General features: G+C 54.2%; 2 protein-coding genes across 4 annotated transcripts in view; both read right to left on the bottom strand.

Moving 5' to 3' along the window:
- Nucleotides 1-6302, bottom strand: part of PAX3 (paired box 3) — a gene marked incomplete at both ends in the record, with an annotated part of 74023 nt that extends 67721 nt beyond the window's left edge. For 2 of the 3 annotated variants that reach the window (XM_084212401.1, XM_084212399.1), the window contains 4 exons: nucleotides 2804-2938; nucleotides 3593-3722; nucleotides 5134-5369; nucleotides 6218-6302. In XM_084212401.1, the coding sequence (XP_084068527.1) occupies nucleotides 2804-2938; nucleotides 3593-3722; nucleotides 5134-5369; nucleotides 6218-6302 (586 nt within the window). The remainder of the gene's footprint in view (nucleotides 1-2803; nucleotides 2939-3592; nucleotides 3723-5133; nucleotides 5370-6217) is intronic. The other variant, XM_084212400.1, reaches the window with a different exon arrangement.
- A 14539-nt stretch (nucleotides 6303-20841) lies between these two features.
- On the bottom strand, nucleotides 20842-21681 carry RNF228 (ring finger protein 228; the record flags this gene model as incomplete). Its single annotated transcript, XM_084212097.1, has 1 exon — nucleotides 20842-21681. The coding sequence occupies one exon, from the start codon at nucleotides 21679-21681 to the stop codon at nucleotides 20842-20844; it is 840 nt and encodes a 279-aa protein (XP_084068223.1).
- Nucleotides 21682-22541: the final 860 nt, after the last annotated feature.

The raw sequence follows: 22541 nt of genomic DNA on the forward strand, positions 1-22541 counted from the left end.
TGAGCCACCCAAAGGCCCATGGTGAGGAGGGGATTTCAGGCAGCGCCAGCAAAGTCCAGCACTAATGTGTGCTCCCGAGCAGAAAAGCCATCGTGAACAGCCTCAGCAGTCACTTTCTGACCTATCCCACAGCCTTCCCTGGCACCCAAGCTCTGAGACACCTCAAGCCCCCAAGAACAGAGCTACAAAAACTCCTCATGCTGCACAGAACCCCACACTCTGTTCCCCTCTGTAACGCAGCACACTCAGCGCTGAGCTGGCACCGAGGGCTTTGCTGCCCAGCACATGGATACCCTTTGGACATTCCACAAACAGCCGAGTGTCAGAAGGGCATCTGAGAGGCATTGCCAGAGGGCACCCTCTGCCACAGCAGGCCTTGTAGCCAAGCTGTGGGTGCTGGCAAACATGATCCTATGGCATCAAAATCCTTAGGAGCACTGGCAGTTATTTTAGTAACAGACCAGGATTGTTTTTAGAGATGGAGTGAAATCAAAGCTCCTCGGCTGGCAATGGAGTTGAAGCAGAACTTTTTTTTGTTGGTCAGATACAGAAAGTAGTGGTGGGCTTCTTTTATGGTGATTCTTTTCCTGTAATGGTGTCACTGGTGTGCTGTGGCTGTAGAATCACACACCATGCAGGGCATGAGTGTGGCAACAAATGTTTTCTGGAGCAGCAGCGTGCTCGCACTGCAGCATCCCAGCCACTCCAGTAATGAGATTAAGCAACAGCTTGCTAGTGAGGGAGGGGGAGCAGGCGTTGCTGTGGGGAAGAGCACACTCTCCCTCACACTGCCAAGCCTTCCCAGCCACTGTCACAGAACAGATGGGATTACCAAGGCTGCCGTTTCCACTGAACTGTCCGGTCACGTTCACGCAGCAAAAACCTGCATGCCTAGGGCAGGAGAGGACTACACTACCCCATGTAATCAAGGAGAAAATTGCTACTGATTGAACTCAAAACAAATAAAGTTAGACATTCACATCCACAGAAAGTGAAAGAGAGGGTATGTCGGGAGGTGGAACGCAGCCTCCTCCTACGACTGTGCTGGGAAACACGAGCGAGCCGCACTTGCGGCAAGGTATCACCAGCCCCAGCGGCTCTCCTGCAGGAGTTTTGGGGCTTCCCTGGGCTGGTGGAAGGCAGACAGGCTCCCAGACACTGATTTATAATAAATCAGGAGCCCCACTTTAAAGGGCAGACAGTCAAAGAACAGGAAGACTGTTTCAAAGAGAAACAGAAGGATGGGTTGTATCGATAGCAGTATTTTTTCTCTTGCTGTCTCTATTAACCACTCTTTCTTCCATAAAGCAGTGATATTATCAAGGCTTACTTATCTTCTGTTTCTAATCTCTGTCAAGAAATTGAAGAAGGCAGCGAAGCTAGACAACTAGGGCACTGAATTTAGCTATTTTGCCCTTGGTGCACATCCCTCTTGGAAAAATCCTCTGTTAAAGGAGATGCTGGAGGGAACTCTGGACACATCATATGGGAGCAACTAGACCAGGCAATCAAACTGTGCCTTCTGCCCTAAAATCTCTACTTTTGTTAGCATCTTCTGCATGTCTGTATTACACACCTCCTTGCAAACACAAACACGCAGAAGATGAGGCTTCCCTGAAAGTTTAAATAACAGTTGAAAACTAAGTTTTAGGAGGGTTAGGGGTTTGTTCTAAAGAAACAAGGACATGTCCTACTGTCAAAGAACGGATTTCTGTTGTCCTTGCACAGCACCAGCATCCCTTGATGCTTAGAAATGCTATAAACATTTTCTCTCTAAAAACAGCTATTTTTTTTCCACGTTTGAGAGTCCATAAACTGCGTGGAGCATCAGCTATTAGGGGCTCATTGAATAATTCATCCCTCATTGCAAGCCCATAATGTCTTTTCTCAGCCTTTTGTGGGGCTGTTTTCTCTTCTTTTCTCCTTGAATTATAAAAAGGTTGCCTTCTTTTGTTCACATCAAGCTGCTGCTAGCTGAAGCTTTGTCTGTGCAAAGCCAAAGTGTGAGTTTCAATGGACTCCCCCCTCTTTGTTTTCCAAGTTCATCTCCAAGTGTAGATTGTGTATAGAAGGCCTTCTTTGTAAAAGCTGGAAAAGTTGTACAAATGTTTGACCAGCTCATTTGGTACTTTTGTCTCGCCTTCTCCAGCGCCTGTGCATGTGCTGGGCAGCGACTTCCACACACAGGCGGCCCGGCCGGGCCCTCGCCTGCCCCTGCACCCGGGCCCGGCCGGGAGCCAGGCACGGCTTCAGCGGGAGCGGCAGCTGTCCCCCCGCAGCAGCCCTTCACCTCCGCCTTGTTCAGGTTGCAACCTCCTCGCAGTCCCGGGCCAAACACCAACACATGCTCTTCCCAGCAGTTTTAAGAGCAGAAAAAACAAAACATGTGTCTCCCTGCCCTGCTCAGACTGCAGAGACTTGAGGCTCCGCAGGCTTTTGCTACAACTGCCCCTTCTATGCAGGGGCAGCCTTTTGCTCGGTTCGGGAGAGGAGCCCCTGCACGGCTTTGGTGAGGGGTTCTGGGGCTGTGGTGAGGGGCTCTGTGGTGGCCCCAACCCTCCCTGGTTACTGAAAGCCAAACCAGCAGTGCCTCCCATCTTTGTTCCAGCCCCTGCGCCGTTCCCGCACACTGCAGGGTCACTTTGCTGGGGAGTGGGATACGATGGGATGTGGCAGCCAGGCTGGCAGGGCTCACTCTCCCTACACCTCCTGCTGGGAGACGGGGAGCGACAGCCACCAGCACCTGAGACTGGCATTGGCCATCGCAGGGCTCCACGGCGAGCAGGGACAAGCGGGACTTTACCTCTTTCGCTGAGGATGCCATCAATGCTGTGCTTGGCCTTCTTGTCGCCTTCCTCCACCTCTTTTCTTTCCAGCTCAGCCTCCTCTTCCTCGCCTTTCCCAAACTTGCTCCGCAGGATGCGGCTGATGGAGCTCACTTCAGGGGGGGAGTGCAGAGCTGTGACCGGCTCGTCCCCAGCAGCCCCCCGCGGCTCTCGGGCCAGCCCGGGAAGCCGAGTCCCCCCTCAGAGCCACTGGCCTGTGTCCCTCGGCCACTGCCAGTCGGGACTTAGGGCAGGCAGCCTGTCACTCCCGTCCCCGCGGGGATTTCACGCGGCACCGTCCCGCACCGGACTCCAGCACGGGCACGGCGGCTCCCGAGAATCTTTCTTCCCCCCGAGCCCGCATGGCGGGTGACAAAGACCCTTCGACCCCTCACAAACACTGCTCCGGCTCCGTGTGCCCCCCGCCCCATCCCTCAAACACCCCGCCGGCACAGGGAGCTGCTCCCCATCTCCTGCTCCCCAGCTCCGCGTCTCCGGCAAGCTCCGAGCCCTCCTGCGGCAGCAGCCCGGAGGGGACGGCGGGGAAGCATCGGGAGGAGGAGGGGAGGGGGATGCAGTTGCGATTTAATTGAAAACACCCCGCCGAGAGCAGGAATCCTCCCGGGAGGGAGGCACCGCGTGCTAACGCCGGCCGCTCCGTGGGCACCGCTCCGGCCCGGGGCTCCGATCCGAGGGCACGGCTACCGCGCTGACCTCCCCGGGCCGCCCCCGACCCTCCGGGACACTCCGAACCCCCCGCTCCGTACCTGACGGCACCGAGTTGCGATCACACACGCCGTCCTTCAGCAGCTTGTCCCGGATCTCCCAGCTGAACATGCCCGCGTTTTCCCGCTTGTATTCCTCTATTTTCTTCTCAACATCCGGCGTCGTCACCTGCTTCAGTGAAGACAAGGCGAGCGGGCACAGTCTGTAGGGCCGGGGGAGCGGGGGCTGCCGCCGCCAGAGCCCCGCGGCGCTCGGAGCCGCCCGCGCCGTCGTCAGCGAGAGCCGACACCGGCCCCGCTTAGAAACGCCGATAGAAAACACCCGAAAGCGGGCAGGGTAAAGAAAGAGGGGACACAGAAGGTAATAACGGGCCGCATAAATCGAACACACTCCGCGGTAAACGAAACGTCCCAGAAAATCCTCCGGGGTTACCGGGAAGGTAGGACAGAGCCTTCGGCATGGAAAACCCCGAATTAGGCAGCACCGGCTGCCGTGCGGCAGAGAAAATGCCAGGTCGCGACCAGCGGAGGACTCCGGGCAACGAAGCTCCAGGTCAGTAAAGTTTCGGCTGAACAAAGTTTACAGCTCCGAACAAAAACCAGCGTAATAAAAACGCGGAGAAGTTCGAGTACCGGCATTTTTCTTCGGTAGCCTCGTGATTTTAAAATAAATCTAAAAAACAAACAAAAAGAACGATCTCCCGGCTGGCAATAGCCTTACGTTTGAGTAGCACGCTTACAAAAAATTACCTCTACTCCTAACACGGAAAGGAAAAGTTCGGGCATCGCTTCGCTACTTTAGAAGAATCAAAGAAGGAGGGGGGGAAGAATCTAGCAACAACTTCCAATAAAAACTCAAGCGTTTACTTCGCTTTAGTGGGAAAGAAAAGCTAGAGAAGGAGAAGCCTAATCTTGGGGAAAAAATTTCGTCTCCGTTATTGTTAGCTCAAACTTTTCTGTGGCGTAGCTATAAATACACGCAGCTCTAGAGAGAAAAAGTAAACAGAGCAGGAGAAGGAGCAGTAAAGTGACCGACAGAAAAACAGGTCGTTTTGTTGCGCTTTCAACGAAAGCGGGGAGGGCCCGATCCAGCCGTGCTGGGTCAGCTCCACCACCGGACCGATCGCGTCCCGGTCCGTCCCGCAGCCCCGAGCCCGCCTGTGCTCCTGGGGGGAAAATGAGCGTGGGGCACACGGGGCTCTGGGAAGCCAAGCGATCAAAAAACCGCCCTTTTCGCCCTATTTTCGTTTGAGGGTTTTTTGGTGGTGGAGGTTTTTTTGTTTGTTTGTTTGTTTTATTAGCATTTCCTTAATTAAAAATATATTATTTCCAATAACTCCAACAATATTTTCTAAAACCTCGAGAAGTTTGAGAGCAACAGGCGGGGACGCGGCTGGGGTGCTGTGTCCCATGAGTGTCTGCGCCCACCCCCGGCCTCGCACGGTCCCCCCGGCCCTCCCGGGGGCCGCCGTCCCGACTGGAAACCCCGGTGCCGACCAGCCTGGACCGTGTCCCGGACGGAACCCGCTCCCCGCCACCGCGACCGGGGTTTGCCCAGTTCCGGGCGGGCGGGAGAGGCTCACCTTGGGCTTGCTGCCGCCGATGGCCCCCGGCCGGATGGAGCCCGTCTCCTGGTACCTGCAGAGAATTTTGGAGACGCAGCCGTGGGACACTCGCAGCTGGCGGGAGATGACACAGGGCCTTATGCCATGGTGGGCCATCTCCACTATCTTGTGCCGGATATGGTTGGGTAAAGGCCTGCCATTGATAAACACTCCTCCGAGCTGATTGACTCTGCCCTGGCCTAGAGGGGTAGAGACTAGAAAAGGAGGGAAGGGAGGCAGGGGGGTAAATGGAGTTAACGTCTCCTTCGGATCCTGTTGCGTCTTCTTTTTTTTCTGTTGTTGTTGTTGTTATAACTGGTTTTTTGTCGTTGCTTTTCTATAAAGCAACTCACCTCCGCCCGCCCCGCCGCGCGCCCGGGGCCCGCAGCTCCCGGGGAGACCCCGCCGCCGGCCGGACGGGCAGGACAGGAGGCGGCCGCGGGCTTCACCTGTTGCACTCAGCCGGAGCCGGCTTTCAGAGCCCGCCTGACTCCGGCGGAGAACGGGGAAACGCTGCGGGAAGGCCGCAGTGTCCCCGGCGGCGCGGGGGCCGGCCCGGGAGCGGCGGTGGGAGCCGCGGCCGCCGCCCGTCCGCCCTCGGGCGCGGCCCGGCAGTCCCGGCACCGCGGGGCCCTCGCACCGCCGCTGCCTTTAGAGCGGCCGCTCGCAGCGGCCCGGGGCCGACCCACGGTTCTAAACTTCCTTTCGATTCGCATTGCTTTTACCAGAATTTAATTTTTTTCTTAACTTTTTCCCAACTTTGAGCTCCCCTTATCACCACCCTTTATTCCACTAAGAGAACCGGGGCCGGCTGCGCTACCGACCTCCCGCTCGCGGGATGGGCCGCTCGGGGGTGCGAGGCCGGAGCCGCCGGCTGCAGCGGTCCGAGCCGTGCCCGTCCTGGGACAAACCCTGCTCTGACAGACCAGGGGGAACCCGAGCGGCTGTCCTGGAGGACTCCGTGCACCGGTTCTGGCGGGCCGGGGGAGCCGCTTTGTTCCGGCGTCCCGGCACGGAATGATTTTCCCTTTCCCGACCGGGAGCGGCACAGGCGCGGCCTTACCTTCCAGCGGGAACCCGCTGCGGGGATAGTTCTGCCCGGCCCCGGGGCGCATCATCCTGGGGACAGCTCCGGCCAGAGTTGTCATCGCAGCGGCGGCGGCCGGCAGGGTTATATCCAGGTGAGGGCTGATCTAGGGGAGACCCGCGCTGTCAGCGGGCCCCGCCGAATCAGGAGCGGTCCCGGAGGGGGTGGGGGATGCCGCCGAGGGGCGGGGAGGAGGCAGCTCCGCCGCTGCCCCTTTGTCAGTGACCCGCGCTGCCCCGCACCGGGAGGGCAGGGGCCGGGCCGGAGCCCCGCCGGGCGGCGCGGCTGGGCGCGGGGAGGGCGGGCGGGCGGCGGGGCGGGGGGCGGCGGCGGTGTCCCCGGTGCGGCGGGGAGCGGCGGCCGCGGGGCCGGGAGCATTTATCGGCTCCGTGCCCGGCGCGGCTCGGCGGCGGCGCCGCCGCGATTGGCCACCGCCGTCCGGCCCGGCCGCGCCGCCCCCGCTGATTGGGCGAGCGGCGGCTCTCGCCCATCGCCCCGGCCGGCGCGACGGCGGCGCGGCCGGACCGGCACCGGCACCGCGCGGCTCGGCACGGCACGGCAGGACACGGCAGGGCCCCGCGCTGACCCCGCGGGCAGAGCCGCGCTGGACCCTTTCCCCGCAAGCAGAGGGCGGCCGGCGATGGGGATCTACTCGGTACCCCGACGGCCGACCCAGCCCCGGGAGAGAAGCACCAACCGGGCCGGCCTGGACATCGCACCCCTCAGGACCCCGTGTCACTGCGGGACTCCGCGGGACAGCCCCCGCCTGGCTGCCACGAAGCGTTTTGTCTCCTGGTTCCGCTCCCCGAGCATCAGCGGCGGGGTGGGGGCGACAATCTTTTTCATTTTAAAGAAAAAAATACTTCTTGCTTTATTCTTTCCTTTTACTTATTTACTTTGAACCGAAATCTCTCTCCGTCCAGAAGAAACATCTCTGGAACAAACGGTGCTCGCGGTTTTGAGAGCAAGAGCTGCCAGTGAGATTTCCGTGGGGATGTCTGCATTTAAAAATCAGTGGGACAAGGGTGTCCCTGCGTTTCACGCGTGTGCGTGAGCGTTTATATGTGATGGGTGCGAGGCGGTGCATGTTAAAGTCTTACTAACAAGCGTTTGTTCCCAGGAATTTATTGTAGTATTCAAACTAAACTGCTGGAAAAATAAAAGAGGTAAAGTCTGCCTCGGAGCTGGAGTGCCCACAGCAGGATATGACGCCAGGAGTGTTGTAAAGACTGTCTGTCCTTAGAGAAGGTACCATTGTGCACGGCCTTTTATTTATAACTTGGTAAGTGCCAGCAAACTCGCCTCCTTTACACTCCGAAGTGCCAGCCCGGCTTTCCACAGGGCTCTTTATTTGCAATCGTCTATTCAGGAACTGTCACTCCAGAGCTTCAAGTTATTCAAGACCTTAATCAATCAAAAGGATGAGAATCACTCAGGTTTCCTCCTTTGAAATGAAGGGGAAAAATGTTTTCTGGGCTCCCAGTCCGCGTTCCCTTTACGAGCCGGACGATCGTTGCGGGGCCGGCCCCAGGGTGGGCGGGGGTTCGCGTTATTTGGGCAGAAATCCGGAGCCTTGATAATAAGCGAACCGGCCGTCAAGGCACTGGCAGTAGCCCGGCGCGGCCCCCGGGGAAATTCGGAGTTTGCATCGGGCTCCGCTCCATAGTGGGGGACGAGGGGTCCGCAGAAGAACCGGCACCCACAGCACGCCGGGGTGGCTTTGGCCCGTGGTCCCTCTCTCTCCAGCCCCCCGCGCCGGCCACCACACCGAGTTGTTTCCCTCGCTTTCAAATGCACACAAACAGCCCAAACGCCGGGCGCTGCCCGGGAACGATACCGCACCCCGAGGAAGAGGCTGGCAGGAAAAGTTCACACTCAGTGAAAGTCAGCGTGCATTTCACAAAGCGTTTGTGTGCTACAAAGCCCCCGGTGGCCGGAGCTCTGGGAAACCCGTTAGCGAGCCCTGTGGAAACCCAGTCCCGTGAGAGCCGGGCCGAGCCGGTCGGCGGAGCGCCCGCGGCAGCCGGGGAGCTGCCGGGCCCGTGGCGCGGCCGGGCCGGGGCGGCAGGAGCCGAGCGGCCCGAGCCGTCGTTCCGCGGACCACGCCGCGCCGCTCTCCACGCGCCTTTTACCGGAGAGAGGAAGTCGGTAGAATTGTTATTTTTAAAAAGAGATTAAACTCCTAAGGGTTTAATTCGCTTGGGAACCCCGCGGCGGGGAGCAGGGCCGCACGAAGTGCAGCCGGCGCTAACAGCATCCCCGCGGCCACCTCACTCTCCGCCGGTACCGCTGCGGCTCCGAGCATGGGAGCAGAAACCTTTCCTAGCCATCGCGACGGGTGCCATCGGGATGCTGTGGGCAGCAATCCTCGTCCACGCGGGGAGGGATGCGGACTGGGACAGTCTCGACCCCTCACCCGCTGAGGAGGAGGAGCGGAGCCCCTCATCCCTGCAGGAGGGCCAGCCTGGGCAGTGTTTTCCAGCTGCCTACCCCCTCCTTTAACGCCGCGCCTTCGTGTGCGTGCCGCGTGTTTTTGCGTGGAGCCGGGGTCGCGCCCGGGGCCGCCCCAGGCCCATCCCGTGCTGACCCTGCCGCAAACCGTCTCGGCAGCTCCGGAGCCGTCGCTGCTCCCCGCCACCGTTCGGGGCTGGGGCGGGGGCCTGGACGCCTCCCCCGACAGGGCTGGCGGCTCCCGCAGCTCCCGTTCCCCGTTCCGCGCCCGGCCCCGCGGGGCTGCCGTGGCCTCCGTCACCCCCGCGCGTCCCCGCGGCCCCAAAGCCGAGCTGCGCTTCCCCAGGACAGGCTCCCGGGCCGGGCTCGCCTGGACGGCCGGGGAAAGCCGTGTGAAACCCACCTAGTCTCGCCCTTGCGGTCCTGCGCTACCAGACACCAGTGCCCCGCGATGAAACAGCCTCATCTTCCCGCACGGGAACTGTGAAAAATTCAAGGCAAAAAGATTAGGCACGAATGCCTGGCCCCGCTCCTCCCTCCCCTCCTCTCCCCCACCCCCATATTACAGTCCTTTAGGCCAGCAGAGATGATTTCACGGTTTTCCAGTGGAAATAGCTAAAAACGCTCCTGCTAATTACAGAGCTCTTCCAGGCCAGGTGCACTTTTAATTGGATTAGTAAGTGCTCTATATTAAACCTGCAGCACATCAAATGGACAGTGAAAATTAGAGCTATTAAGAGCACAGGCAATCATTTCTGAACGATAAACAGCGTTGGTCTCCCTCTATTAGAAATAAATCAATTACACTGTTTCCGGTTTTGCGTGCACAAATTCATTTCTAATACGGGTTTCGAAGCGAAGTCCCGGCTACTTCCAAGGGAGGTGGAGAGGAGACTACACAGTTTGATACATAAAAAGTGTGCTTGGAGAAAGGAAAGGAAAGGAAAGGAAAGGAAAGGAAAGGAAAGGAAAGGAAAGGAAAGGAAAGGAAAGGAAAGGAAAGGAAAGGAAAGGAAAGGAAAGGAAAGGAAAGGAAAGGAAAGGAAAGGAAAGGAAAGGAAAGGAAAGGAAAGGAAAGGAAAGGAAAGGAAAGGAAAGGAAAGGAAAGGAAAGGAAAGGAAAGGAAAGGAAAGGAAAGGAAAGGAAAGGAAAGGAAAGGAAAGGAAAGGAAAGGAAAGGAAAGGAAAGGAAAGGAAAGGAAAGGAAAGGAAAGGAAAGGAAAGAAAGGAAAGGAAAGGAAAGGAAAGGAAAGGAAAGGAAAGGAAAGGAAAGGAAAGGAAAGGCTGAGGAGGGAGTAGGAGAGAAAGAAAAAGAGAGATAAGGAAAGAAAGAAAACTGAAAAACACCATCAAAAAAACCCTAAGAAAGAACGAAGGAAGTCAAGACTGGCATAACTATTGAGTGTGGATGCCTGAAACTGCTGTTTAGTACTCCACGCTGTCTTCGCTATAAACACCTGAGAAAAAACCCTCTGGGTTTGGGTCTCCGACCCTCGGGGCTGCCCGGTTCAGCTTCACGCTCTGCCTCACGGTTTCCCTTACACAGGTTTCCCTCCTTCCCCCCTCCCTCAGAGCGAGCGCGTGTGTGCCTTTGGGGGACCCTGTACCGCCCGCTCGCGGCCTCCCGGAGGGGGCAGAGCCCGGGAGCCGCTGCCCGCCGGAGAGGAGCGTGTGCCCGGCGGGATGGGCAGCTGGGCTTGCGGGGCTGGGGCTGCGGGCTTCCAGGGACCGCTGTCCAGCCCCGAGCGTGTGCTCCGCGTTAGGAGGGTCCTTCCCCACCACCAGCCAGGCGTGGGGACCAGAGGCGCGTTAAGCCAAACCGGTATCGATGCGCTCGGACGAGAGTGACCCCCGTAGGACGGCGAGCCGTAAAATGCCAAAGAAAAACTTCAATACTGTTCAAGAAACTCAGCATCGGCGTAATATGAACGGGTATTGAATCGCCTGCTTCGAGAGGGGACGCGATGGGGAGTGTCGGGGGGTGGTGGGACGGAGAAGAGGAGCAGGTAGGGAGGCAGCAGGTGGTGGCATCCCGCGGCACCCCGCCGCGACAGCCCACGGCCACAGCGACAGGCAGCTCCGTACAGCCCAGCCTCACCCTCAGAAATAAGCGCCTTCCTTTCCGAGGAAAGCGGCTCTCTACCCTATTTTCGCACATCACCCCTCCCCGTTTATGGACCCAGAGGTGACCAGGGACATTACTCATCGAGCCGGGGGCTGTGAGGGACGGAGCCCGGCGCCGTGCTCTGGGGCACCACCCGGGGAGCGATGGATCGGCGGGACGGGGCCGTGGGACCGGCGGGAGGCTTCCCCGTTCGCCGGGCTGTAAGGCTGCGAGCGAACCAGCCATAGGAGCGGAAAGTACCCGCTCGGACACCTTCCCCGGCCCACAGAGCCCCGCTCTGCGAGGGCAGCGGGCCCCCTCCGCCCCGCACCGGGGGCGATGCCCTAGGAAGGCCCGAGCCGGCGGTGGAGCGAACAGGAGGGGCCGGGCCGGCTCCTGGGCTGGCACTTGGGCCCAAGCCTTAGCAATAAATAGAGACAAGTAGCCTAAAGATTCATTATTTTTAGTGAGTGTTTTGTTTGGGGTTTTTCTTTTCTCATTATCATTTTTAAAATTTTGGTTTGGTTTTTTTTTGGTGGCAGAAACATAACACTATTTGGCAAAAAAAAAAAAAAAAAAAAAAAAAGAAATTACCAGCAAAGGGCCGGGGAGATTAACATTTGGAAACTTATGAAATGTAATCTGCATATCCAATTGATTCCCAGCATATCAGTTGAAAGGATAAAGATGCGTATCTCCATGATGGATATTGCATTAATAGGCACATAAATAAAGGTTGAAAAGTCATCACTGGAAGCTTTGAACCTTTTTCCATCGCTTTTATGTCCCATCCGCACGTTTCAGCACCATCGTTTTTTTTTTTTTTTTCTTTTTTTTCCTGTTTGAGTTGTTACGTTTTCATTAATTTACAACCACAGCACGCCTGGCAGTCGGAGAAGGGGCAGCTCAGTACGAGAGGAGGAATAGGGGACAGAACACCCCCGATGCTCCGAGCCGAGTCCGGGACCACTCTCGAGCTCGGCTGGCCGGGCCGAGGGGAAAGGAGGGCACCCTGCCTCTGTCACACCTAAGGAAGAGTTTCCTCCGAGGGTTACATCCTCGGGGATCGCCTGTGCCAGCGCCACGAACGGAAGAGAAATCTGGAAGGGAACGGCAAAGTATTTCCGTGGTGGGAAGATCCGAGGTAGAGCTCATCACAGGGGCCCCGAAGGGAGACGTGAGAGAGAGCGAACATCTCGGGGAGTGAGAGGTGGCCCCGGGAAGGGCCGAAGTCCATCCCCCCGTAAGCGGCGAGGCTGCCCGTGGGCGAAGGCCGCCCTCTGTCTCCCCGTAAACTGGCAATAAATACAACATGTATTTCACTAACTCCTCACCTTTCTGATTACTACCAGATCCTGCAGTAAGCGATACTACAGCTGCCACTCCGCGCTGACACGTGCCCTCCGAGCCAGGACAGGGACACGTCTGCGCTCCTGGCGCTGGCAGCGGCTGAGGGCCGGAGCGCAGAGCCCGGGGGCTCCTTCCCTGCGAACAAACGGGAGGAAAAGGCGGTGCAACTCCTTTATTTATGACTTTTAAGATTACCATCGAGCTTCGGATGCGTGTCAGAGTGCCGCGCTGTGTCCCCGCCGGGAGGGCAGGGCCGGCTCCCCGCACACCCGCGGGTCACGGCGGGAATCGCGCGTCCGCCTTCCGCACCTCCTCCGCAGTTAACGGCCCCATTTCAAAACCAAGTCTAATCCTCGTTAATTACCTGTAAAAACACCAGCAGAGACCATAAGGCTTTAGGAACGCGAGGCTCGGACCATCAGATACATTTGCCTGCGGAACGAGGGGTTTGTACAGCGGCTGGAGAAACGGGGAACACCCCCGGCCCTGCGCGACCCACTCCGGGTCTGCCAACAGAGAGGCACCCGCAGGCACCCAGCGCTCCATCCCTAAGGTCTCAAATGCCTCCTGGGACATTCTTAATTCCCTCCCTCTTCCTCGCCCTCCATACAATACGATTGAGCCAGGAATTAACGATATTAAGGGAGAAGCGGCCCTTCTAGCGCAGACATTGAATTGATTAATCGGGGGTTTTGCCCACAGCTATATGATTTCATCACGTATTCTTTTAAAGACGACCTGAATTAAAATTTGGAAAAGGATAAGCAGAAAGACAGCGAAGAAGAGAGAAAATGAGAAAGAGCAAAATAAAGAAGGAAAGAAGAAAATAATGAAAGAAGGAAAGAAGAAGGAAGGAAAGGAGAAAAGAGAAAGAAAGCACGAAGGAGAGGAAAGGACCGGAGAAGGGTCTTCCCGGTGCCGGGGCTGCGGCCGTGTCCTCCGCCGCAGATGTGGGCGAATCCCGGAGCTGGGGCAGCGGCCAGGAGGCGGCCAGCTCCAGCCCCGGCTCCATCCCCCGGCTCCATCCCCGGCTCCATCCCCGGCTCCATCTGCGGCTCCAGCCCCGGCTCCATCCCCCGGCTCTATCCCCCGGCTCCATCATCCGGCTCCAGCCCCGGCTCCATCCCCGGCTCCATCCCTCGGCTCTATCCTCCGGCTCCATCATCCGGCTTCAGCCCCGGCTCCATCCCCGGCTCCAGCTGCGGCTCCAGCCCCGGCTCTATCCCCCGGCTCCATCCCCCGGCTCCAGCCCCGACTCCATCCCCCGGCTCCAGCCCCGGCTCCATCCCCGCTCCCGCGGCGGGTACTGCCCATCCCCGAGCGGGGCAGGGAGCCGGCCGATGCCGCTCTTTTGCCTTCTCCTTCTCCGCCACCCATCCCACGCTGGAATACAGGGATCCCGCTCCACAGCTCCCGTCAGTGCCAAGCGCTCCCTTCCAACGCCACAGCGTCAGCGGGTTAAGCAGGACACAGCGGGGCAGACACAGCGAGAGCCGCGGGGCTTCGGGGCACCCTCGGGGGCAGCTCCCCGTCACAGCCCCCGGAGCGAGGCCAGAGCTGCTGCTCGGCCTCGGGCCACAATCAAACAAATGCCCGCCAAAAATAAACAACTTGGGGTGTTCGTTCATTCGTGGTTCTTTTGTTGTTTGATTTTGGTTTTGTTTTTTTGGTTTTTTTTTCGGGGGCCACAGACCCAATTAATATCTGGACTAATATATTAGTAATCATCACCGAAGACAGACATTCCCCTCCCCTTCAGAAAGAAAGCAGAAGGAACTTCCAAACTAGACTCACCTATTTTCCGAGCAATGTTGATACTTACATAATGCAGAGAGACCTAAATTTATTGTCACATTGAAAGGTTTGCCACCTAACTAGAAGAAAGTGTGTTTTCTATTTTATGGTGTCATTTAATTTACTTCGGAGTTTTCAAAAGTTTCAGATTTTTTTTTTTTTCACGGAGGAATACTTTCTTTTTCTTAATATTAACTGTCCAACTAACAAGTCCTTATTTTCCACATGGAAACCAAGCTGCCATTATTGTTCACTATCACTTTTTCTAAGTCATAAAAAGTTTCATTCTTCCCTTTTTAAAGGAAAGCAAATTTTGATCTTTATCTCTCTCTTTACTCCTCAAATTTCACTCGCGAAAACAAACAATTAAACAAGCAAACAAAACCTCAAACCAAACCCGAATGCTGTTGTTGCTATTTATTACTAATAAAAATATCACAAAATAATAACTAAAATGGATTTGTTAGATTTTGCTAAATGATCAAAAAACTTAGAGGTAGGATGCAGAAACGTAGCTTACATTTAGACTTGTAATGAGCTGAAGTCTAAAATTTAGGTTTCCTGGCAAATCAGGTTTGGGGGAGAAAAAAGAATAAGAATAATTCAAGTTATTCCCCTCAAATTTCATAATCCAATGAGACTAATCAACCTCATGGTATTTGATTACTGTAAAAATCTTCTTAAAACAGCTGAAATATTTCTCATTTGAAGCTATTTGTAAGAGATTATGATCACCTTGATGCCAAATCTCTCAATCTGCATGACATGTGAACAGCACGCTGAGGCGGCGCGGGCGCGGGGCTGTGACGCCGGTTTCAGACCCAGGTGTTTTCAGTAAGACCAGATACAGGCAGAAGGCCAACACTGCTCCTTCCCTGAACACAAGCAGGAGTATTTTATGCTGCATTGATCAAAGATCAGCCTAGTTGAATGTGTCTAGTATGAATGTATGACTCCCCCATGACACAAACCATGTTTTATTAAAGCAGTGGAGGCATTTCTTCCAGCTATCTCCAGTTCTGCAGGCACTTGTGAAAGCAGGTTAAGTTGCAGGATTTTCTAGCTTTAATAAAAGTGAGCCACCAAATTTAAATATCCTTCAGAAACATTAGGAATCATTGCCATGAAAAACCCATTGTTTCCTCGACCCATTTGTAATGGGAAGGAAACACTTGTACTGTTTGTGTGAAGATTTTGCACCAAGGGACAGCTGACAGGGAACTGCCTCTGATGTGTTTTAGAGGAGAAGAGATGGTCACAAACAAATATGAACATTTATCTTTTTCTTATATTTTTCTTTATCTTTTTTTTTAAATTTTAGATTTTTTGACAATATAACATGATAAAAAAATAACTAACCTCCAGTCAGAAAAGCTTCTCCTCTAGACTGGTAGAACAGACAAGGACAGAAGAGTTAGAAAACATCCATAACACAGGGGAAAGGGCCATTAAGCTCAGGAGAGTTCAAGTGCACACAAGGAGATCTGACAAAGTCAGACACATTTAATTTCACTGAATTTTAGGCTCTCAATTTTGTGTCCATAAACATACCTCACACCATATTAATAACAACTGCCCTGTCTATGCCTAAGCTGGTGGGTCAGAGATGGTTAAAAACCATTCTTGTCTAAATATTGGCTTCTCCAGCAACTGTGGATATTTTTGGTGATGCAGAGAATTATGGAAAGGAGATGGGATTGCACCAGTCATGAGCATGAGCCAGGGTGCAGAACTGCCCCTTCCCTTGGGATTCACCAAGACCTGAGCTAAGCTGTGAGCCCCAGGGTGAGTGCACACAGCACACCTACAGAGAAACTGCACCTCACACACACTTCAGTTCCCTCTCAGTGGCTTTTGTCCGTCTGCACAACCACTGCAGCCAGCTGGAGGAGTTCTCCCACTTCAGTGGTAGGATTTAAACAGGGAATCCACATTCACCCTGTAATTACACATGTACCTCTCAGCCTGTGGTGACTGTCTGTGTGCAGAAACTCACACTCCTATCATACATAAAAAGTGTTTTGTACAAAGTCTTACACACAGTGAGCTACCTTGGGGTGCAAGCCTTGAAAACAAACCCTGTGAATGATGATTTGAGCTACAAAGAAACAGCATCAAGGTAAGAAACAACAGTATTTCCATTGCGCTTGTCCTTCACCATATTTAATTTTTTTATTTTCAATACAAGGAAAAAAGTAATAGAAATTTATTCTTTTCTGTTATTTGAAGTATAAATGCCATCAGAAACTCACTTTTCAGAGTAATAGGGTTGAGATTCTCAGCCCACAGTACTATGATTAATTATGATTTTCAAAAAATGCTTCCAAAATGCTAGATGGGAGGCAAAACTAGATGGGAGGCAAACTACCAGTCACTTCAGGAAATACAGGTCATTGCTATAATTGCAGGGATGTACAACCCAATAGCCACTGCTGTTAGCTACTTTTTTATTATTTGGATTTATGCTAAGTTTCAAATTATCATAAACATCAGAGTAACTGCTATGTTGCTTTATACATGTAAACCAGAAAATTCTATCCATGAACAGTCCTTTTAACCAATCAACTAGACAATATTCCTTCCATGCATTTATGAAACACTTCAGTGTTTTTCTGTCAAACCTGCCTTTCCAAGATGAATACCCACCATTATGTAAATGAACATTGTGTGATTCTTTACTCCTTGTGGGCTAGTAGTAAAAAAAGGAATATAATTTCTTCTCTGCAACCACAGGATTTATTAGAGACATTTTCAAAGGAGAGAGCAGAAATAACTGTGTCACCGAAGGCATAGGATTAATATTAAAAATATAATTGTTTTTAAAAAATTGAACTCTTGAGCACAAGTTACACAGAAGGGCAACATTACAGAAGCTGTGGTAGTGATCCTCCTAATGCATCCCCACATTTTGTCAAAGGCAGAGGCTGCCCTCAGATAGCACAGACTGATCTTTCTCCTGCAGCTGCTGTTTGGTGCAGCAGAAGTTGCCACCTGGCCCAGGTGAGATAGAAAAGCCCAGTTTGCAGCACAGGACTACTCACCCAGGCTGTGTGTTGGTTCTCTGGGTTCTGCCCTCTGTTTGTCTCTCCTCCTCTTGGTCTAACATGACTGACATCTGGTAGCCTATTCCAAATCTCAAACTTCACGTTTGATATTCCCATTTGGAGTCCAGTAAGCTTCAGTTAGGCAGAGGAACTGGGGATTATTGCCAAAAAAATGTTATGATCTTTAGGCACAACAGGAAACTATGGATCTTTCAGAGTTCACTCAGACTGTGATTATGGAGAGGCCAAAACATTTCTGAGAAAGCATCAGGCCTTTGTTTCTTTTCTTGGTGTTTCCATTTCTTGTGCCTCAGACTGAGTAACACAGGAAAATACTGCACAATAGAAAAAAAAAACAAAACAAAACAAAAAAACCCAAAAATCTGAGTGTAAGAAAACCCCCCAGGATGTATTTCCCATGATTTCTCCCATGGTGCTGTGGATTACCCTGTCTTCCCTGCTTTCCCACAGAGTGCCTCAAAGTGACACTTCTCCTGCAAGATGTGTGGATTGTGTGACTGATGCACGCTCCTGCTGCATTTCTCTGTGGTTTTAAACAACCAGAACACACAAGTGTTGTGACTGAAATAGCTACAACAATAAAACACCACCAGCCACGCAGATTTTATCTTTCTGTATTTTTACTTAACTTTTTTTACTGAAACTTGAGCAAAGTTTGGCTTTGGACAAGCAATCTGTACACTCAAAGGAACCCAAAATACAAATATAATACTGGGATTCTACAGTAGCCAGAGATTTATACAATGCATGATTTTTTCTGACTGGTACTGTGATGTGGATCCAGACTAACGCTCCTGAAACTGGTGGAGTTTCCCAAAATTTGTGTAAGCAGAGAGAAGGATTTGGCATAAGATCAGGCTGTCCATTTTAATTTGGCTCTGATATATTTTTAAATATATGAGTAAGAACCTGATATGTAATACGATCATTCAATGGGAATAAGCCTGAAAATCCTGTTTAGGCCTGTGATCTTCAACTTTTTGTAATGTGCCAACCTCTAAATGCTTTGAAGTTGACCTTCACACAAAACATTTAAGTTTGTGATGATCAATTTGCTTTTCTTACTTACCTTTTGCAGCTCTTATAGTAGTCCATGGATCCCAGTTGAAACCACTGGTTTAGTCAAAATGGCAAATACTGCTTACAGAGAAAAGGCAAGCATAAAACTATGATGTGGAAAGTAAAAAAAAAAAGATGGAGTATGCACTCCTTACTGTAATCAGTACTTCAGCTCCATAACATCTTCAGTGGGACAGCAGCTCCCACACACATTCCCACACGGGAGGAGCTCATTGGTGGGCTCACAGTGCTGGCAGCACCCCTGGCACACCCCAGCAGCTGCCTGCAGCCCAAGCCTGCAGGACTAAGGCAAAGTAAAGAAAAGAACTGTGCAGGGAGCTCCAGCTGAGCTCCAGGAGCACTCAGAGCCACCTCTGATGTCCACAAGACAGAGCTGTGACAGCTGGCTGGGCTCACCTGGACTGCCAGGTACTGGAGCTTACCTGGCAGAACAGAACTGCAGACACACACACTGCACTTGCAGGAGAAGCACAACAAGGGAAATCAGATATTGGTGCATATGATGTACACATGTACATATTTTATGTATTTATTTTTCTTAGAAAACATTGCTGCTGTTTATGTCCATTAATTTACATATATTTATTCCTACTACAGTATCATTTACAATAATACTTTCACTTCTATAGCACCTCCTCTTCAAGGATCTCCAATTGCTTAAAAACATTAATAAATAAAGCCTCACATCTTGCCTGTGAGGTAGGTCAATGCTATTATCAAACTTTACAGGTGCATTAACTGAAGAACAGAGAGGTTAAGGCCCAAATTTTCAAATATTTGTACCTGAAGTCAAGCACCTAAATTCTCATTTAGATGCTTAAATAAAAGTCTTGTGATTTTCTTTGGTGCAGAATATCTACAACTACTGCTGAAGTCAACAGGGGCTAACGGTCAGGCCTGATTTTAGGAGGCAAAACCTTTTAGACAGCTAACAAGTTGGAAAACACTGGTCTAAATACACAAATCTCAGTCAGAGCCACAGTTGATCCCAGTAATTTATCTCCCCAGGGCCTTTATATTATGATATACAACTTTAAAAGGCTGGTGTGGATCTTTTTCAATAGACATAAGTGACACAAAAATCATCTACTGTTTCCACAAACCGCGTCCACCATCAGAGTCTGTACAAACACCGCTCGGTTTGTGGGGTTTCTTGGGTGCCGGGGGTTGTTTTTCACACATTTGTGATAATCAAGACATTGCACAGCACACACCACTTGTGCAGTCATGAAACACATCACACATCTTCACCTGCTGTCTTTACATTTCTACAGAGTCAATTTCTTTGCACTTGTGACAAACAGAAGTGGTCAAGTAAAGGTCTATTAAGAGGATACTTGTCAGAATATCATGCAGACAGCTTGCAAAATACACATACTAAAAGATCACTTTTAAAATTCTTGAATTGTTAAGCACGAAAATAATTACCTCATTCCATTACAGTACTGTGTAGAAACACGGAATAAGCAGCATTATCTTATTCCCAATAGAATAGATTATAACAACTAATTAAGTTTAAAAAATTCAGGCACCAAATGAATTATCCTGCAACATAGAACAGTATCTATATAGAGTGCTCTCCTTAATATACTACAAAACCAGCTGTATGGCAATGTTTTTCCATTTCATATTATGAACATCTTGTCACATTTCAAAGATATCTTTGATGTTCCAGCCTCACAGAACAAAACTGTTTTCTACTGTCCGTTACAGAAACTCCCAACACAGAAGATAAACTTGCCAAGAGGGAAACCCATTGTCTTACTACAGCTACCTCGGCCGAATTTTCAATCACAAATTACACTACTGCATTCCACTTTTACAGTGAAGCTGAAAGTCCATACTTTAATGTGGGCTCCTCTCACCGCATACAAATTGAAATCAGTGAAATATTAATCCTTACGACAGGAGGCTTTTAGCTCTATTTTAGAGCTCCATTAATTAAATAATCTTCCATAAATTGTTTTTAAGTGTTCAATGTAGTGTTTCAGTCTCCCACATTAAATTAGAATTTCAAAGAATTAAATAATACAGCTTATTTTAAGCAACCATCAGAGGGCTCAACAGCCTTCTAATAAAATTATAATGAAACCATACTCAGCACACTGTAGGAAACTTTGGCTCAGTCTCTTTAAAGATAATACACTTCTGTTACAGCTTCTTCTATATGTTAACTTGGTAACGTCGTAAAAGGGAAAATACAAAGCGCATTTAACATCGTGTTCCTGTTCTGCTCCTAACCACAGTGAACCTCTCCAATTATCTTCCAGGTGGGGGCAACAGTAAGCCAGTTTTCTTTAATCGCGATCGTGTCCTTCTGCATCAGGAGCTCAGCACCCGGGGATGCGCTCCCGCAGAGGCGGGGACCGCGCACATCCCGAGCTCCGGCTCCCCAGGGAGGCCCTTCCAGCCACCTCTGCCGGCAAGGCGCGCCCTGCCCTCCCTCCCGAGCGGCCGGACCGTCCGTGAGCCCCCGCCGGGTCACCCTGCAGCCCATCCCCACCGCCTCGGGCCGTGCCAGCGCCGCAGGGCGCACCGTGACACGGGGCGGGGGCCGCGGCAGGGCCGGCACCTGCCACCCCGCCCCGCCCGTGCGCTCCCCCGCCCCGCGGCCGCTCGGGGCTCACCCCGGGCCGGGGCTCCCGGAGCCGCGGCCGCGCTGTCCCCGCTCCGCCGGGCCCGGCCGCGCTCAGCCCGCCCCGCGCCGCCCGCCCCGCGCGGCCCGGCCCGGCCCGGCCCCGCTCCGCTCCGCCGCGGCTACGTGTCGCTCCTGCGGGCGGCCCGGCCCCGCGCCGAGCCGTTGGCCGTGGCCCCGCCGGTGGCCGCCTCGGGTCGGTACTTGAGCCAGCAGATGAGCCATGTGACGACGACGGAGAAGAGGGCGAGGATGCTGGCGACCGACAGGCAGATGGGCCCCACCGGCGACGGCGATGCCGCGGCGCCGGGCGCGGCGTCCCCGCCGTACTGGTTGACGAAGATGAGGCCGGTGAAGAGCAGCACCACCATGGAGAGGAAGGAGACGACGACGCACACGCAGCCGGCGCTCAGCGCCGCCCGCTTGCAGCTCTGGCAGCTCTCGTAGCCGCCGCCCGAGGAGCGCGGCCCGGCGGGGGCGGGGGGCGGCGGGGCGAGCGCGGCCGCCGCCTCCCGGGCGCGGGGCGGGCGGCGGGGCGGCAGCGGCGGCAGGCGGTCCTGCGGCACCGGGTCGCGGGCCCGCAGCTGCGGCGGGCAGGCGGCGGCCAGCTTGGTGTTGACCGGGAGGCCGTGGACGCGGTGGTCGGGCAGCGCCGTGCGGTGGCGGCAGAGCGGGCAGGCCAGGGAGCCGCCGGGCGAGCGCCCCGGGCCCGGCTCGGCGCCGGCGGCGGGGGGATGCTGCGCGGCGCGCAGGTGCAGCTGGCTCAGGCACTCCTGGCAGAAGGTGTGCAGGCACTCCAGCAGCTTGGGCGCCCGCCGCTCCAGGTCGAAGTAGTTGTAGCAGATCTTGCACTCGTAGTCCTCCGAGCTGGGGGCGGCGGCCGCCGGCGGCGCCGCCACCGCCGCCTCATCCTCCCGCCGCCCGCCCTGCCCTACGCCGCCCGTCTGCGCCGGCTCGGCCATAACATCTCGCCGGAGGGGGACGGAGAGCCGCGGAAAGGCGGGGATGCCGGGCCGGCCCGCGCCTGCCGGGCGGGCGGGAGCCGGGGCAGCCGCGACCCCGCCGCCTCCTGGCCGCGCCCGCGGGCTGCGGCGGGGCCCGGCGGCGAGGGCGGGGGACGGAGGGAGGGCCCCGGCCGCCTGCCTGCGTCGCCCGCCGCGCTGGCGGCTGCCGGGGGCTGCTGGCGGCTGCCGCGGGCGGGGGGCGGGATCGGCGCCGCCCGCCCCCGGGAGCGGCCGCCGGTGCGCGGCGGCGGCTGCGGTGCCTCTCTGGTGCCCGCCCGGCGTGCGGGGCACGGCACGGCACGGCACGGCACAAGGCACGGCACAAGACACGGCACGGCACGGCCGTGCGGCGGCGATGCCGGTCCCCAGCGCCTCGCTGCTGGCTCGCCGGCGGGAGCCGCCCCCCCAGCACGACCCGGCGGGGCTCGGTGCTCTCCCGCAGTCCCTCCGCCCTGCAGCGCTGCGGGGAACACGCCTGGGTGCCGGGAAGCCTTTTAATCCTGGAGTGCATTTTTTAAAAGCGATCTGTGGATTTTAACAGTTGACGAGGTTTCCCAGCTGTCAGTATGCTTTCAGACCCGCAGCTACAATGACATGACACTCGTTAGCACGAACACGGCAGATGAAGGGTTAATATGGGAAGGCAGGGTGACATCTCTTTCATACACCGCAGCTCACAGGCTAACTGATATTTTACTGCTTTTCGGAAAGAACATTTTGTGCACTGTGATTCTCGTTCATTGCGCGCACTGAAAAATAAGAAGTATTTTTTTCAGGAAGCTAGAGGCCAAAGGAGCTGCTGATGTTGTTATTTACAT

This window comes from Fringilla coelebs, assembly GCF_963513975.1.
Source record: "Fringilla coelebs genome assembly, chromosome: 10".
Classification (NCBI taxonomy): Eukaryota; Metazoa; Chordata; class Aves; order Passeriformes; family Fringillidae; genus Fringilla; species Fringilla coelebs.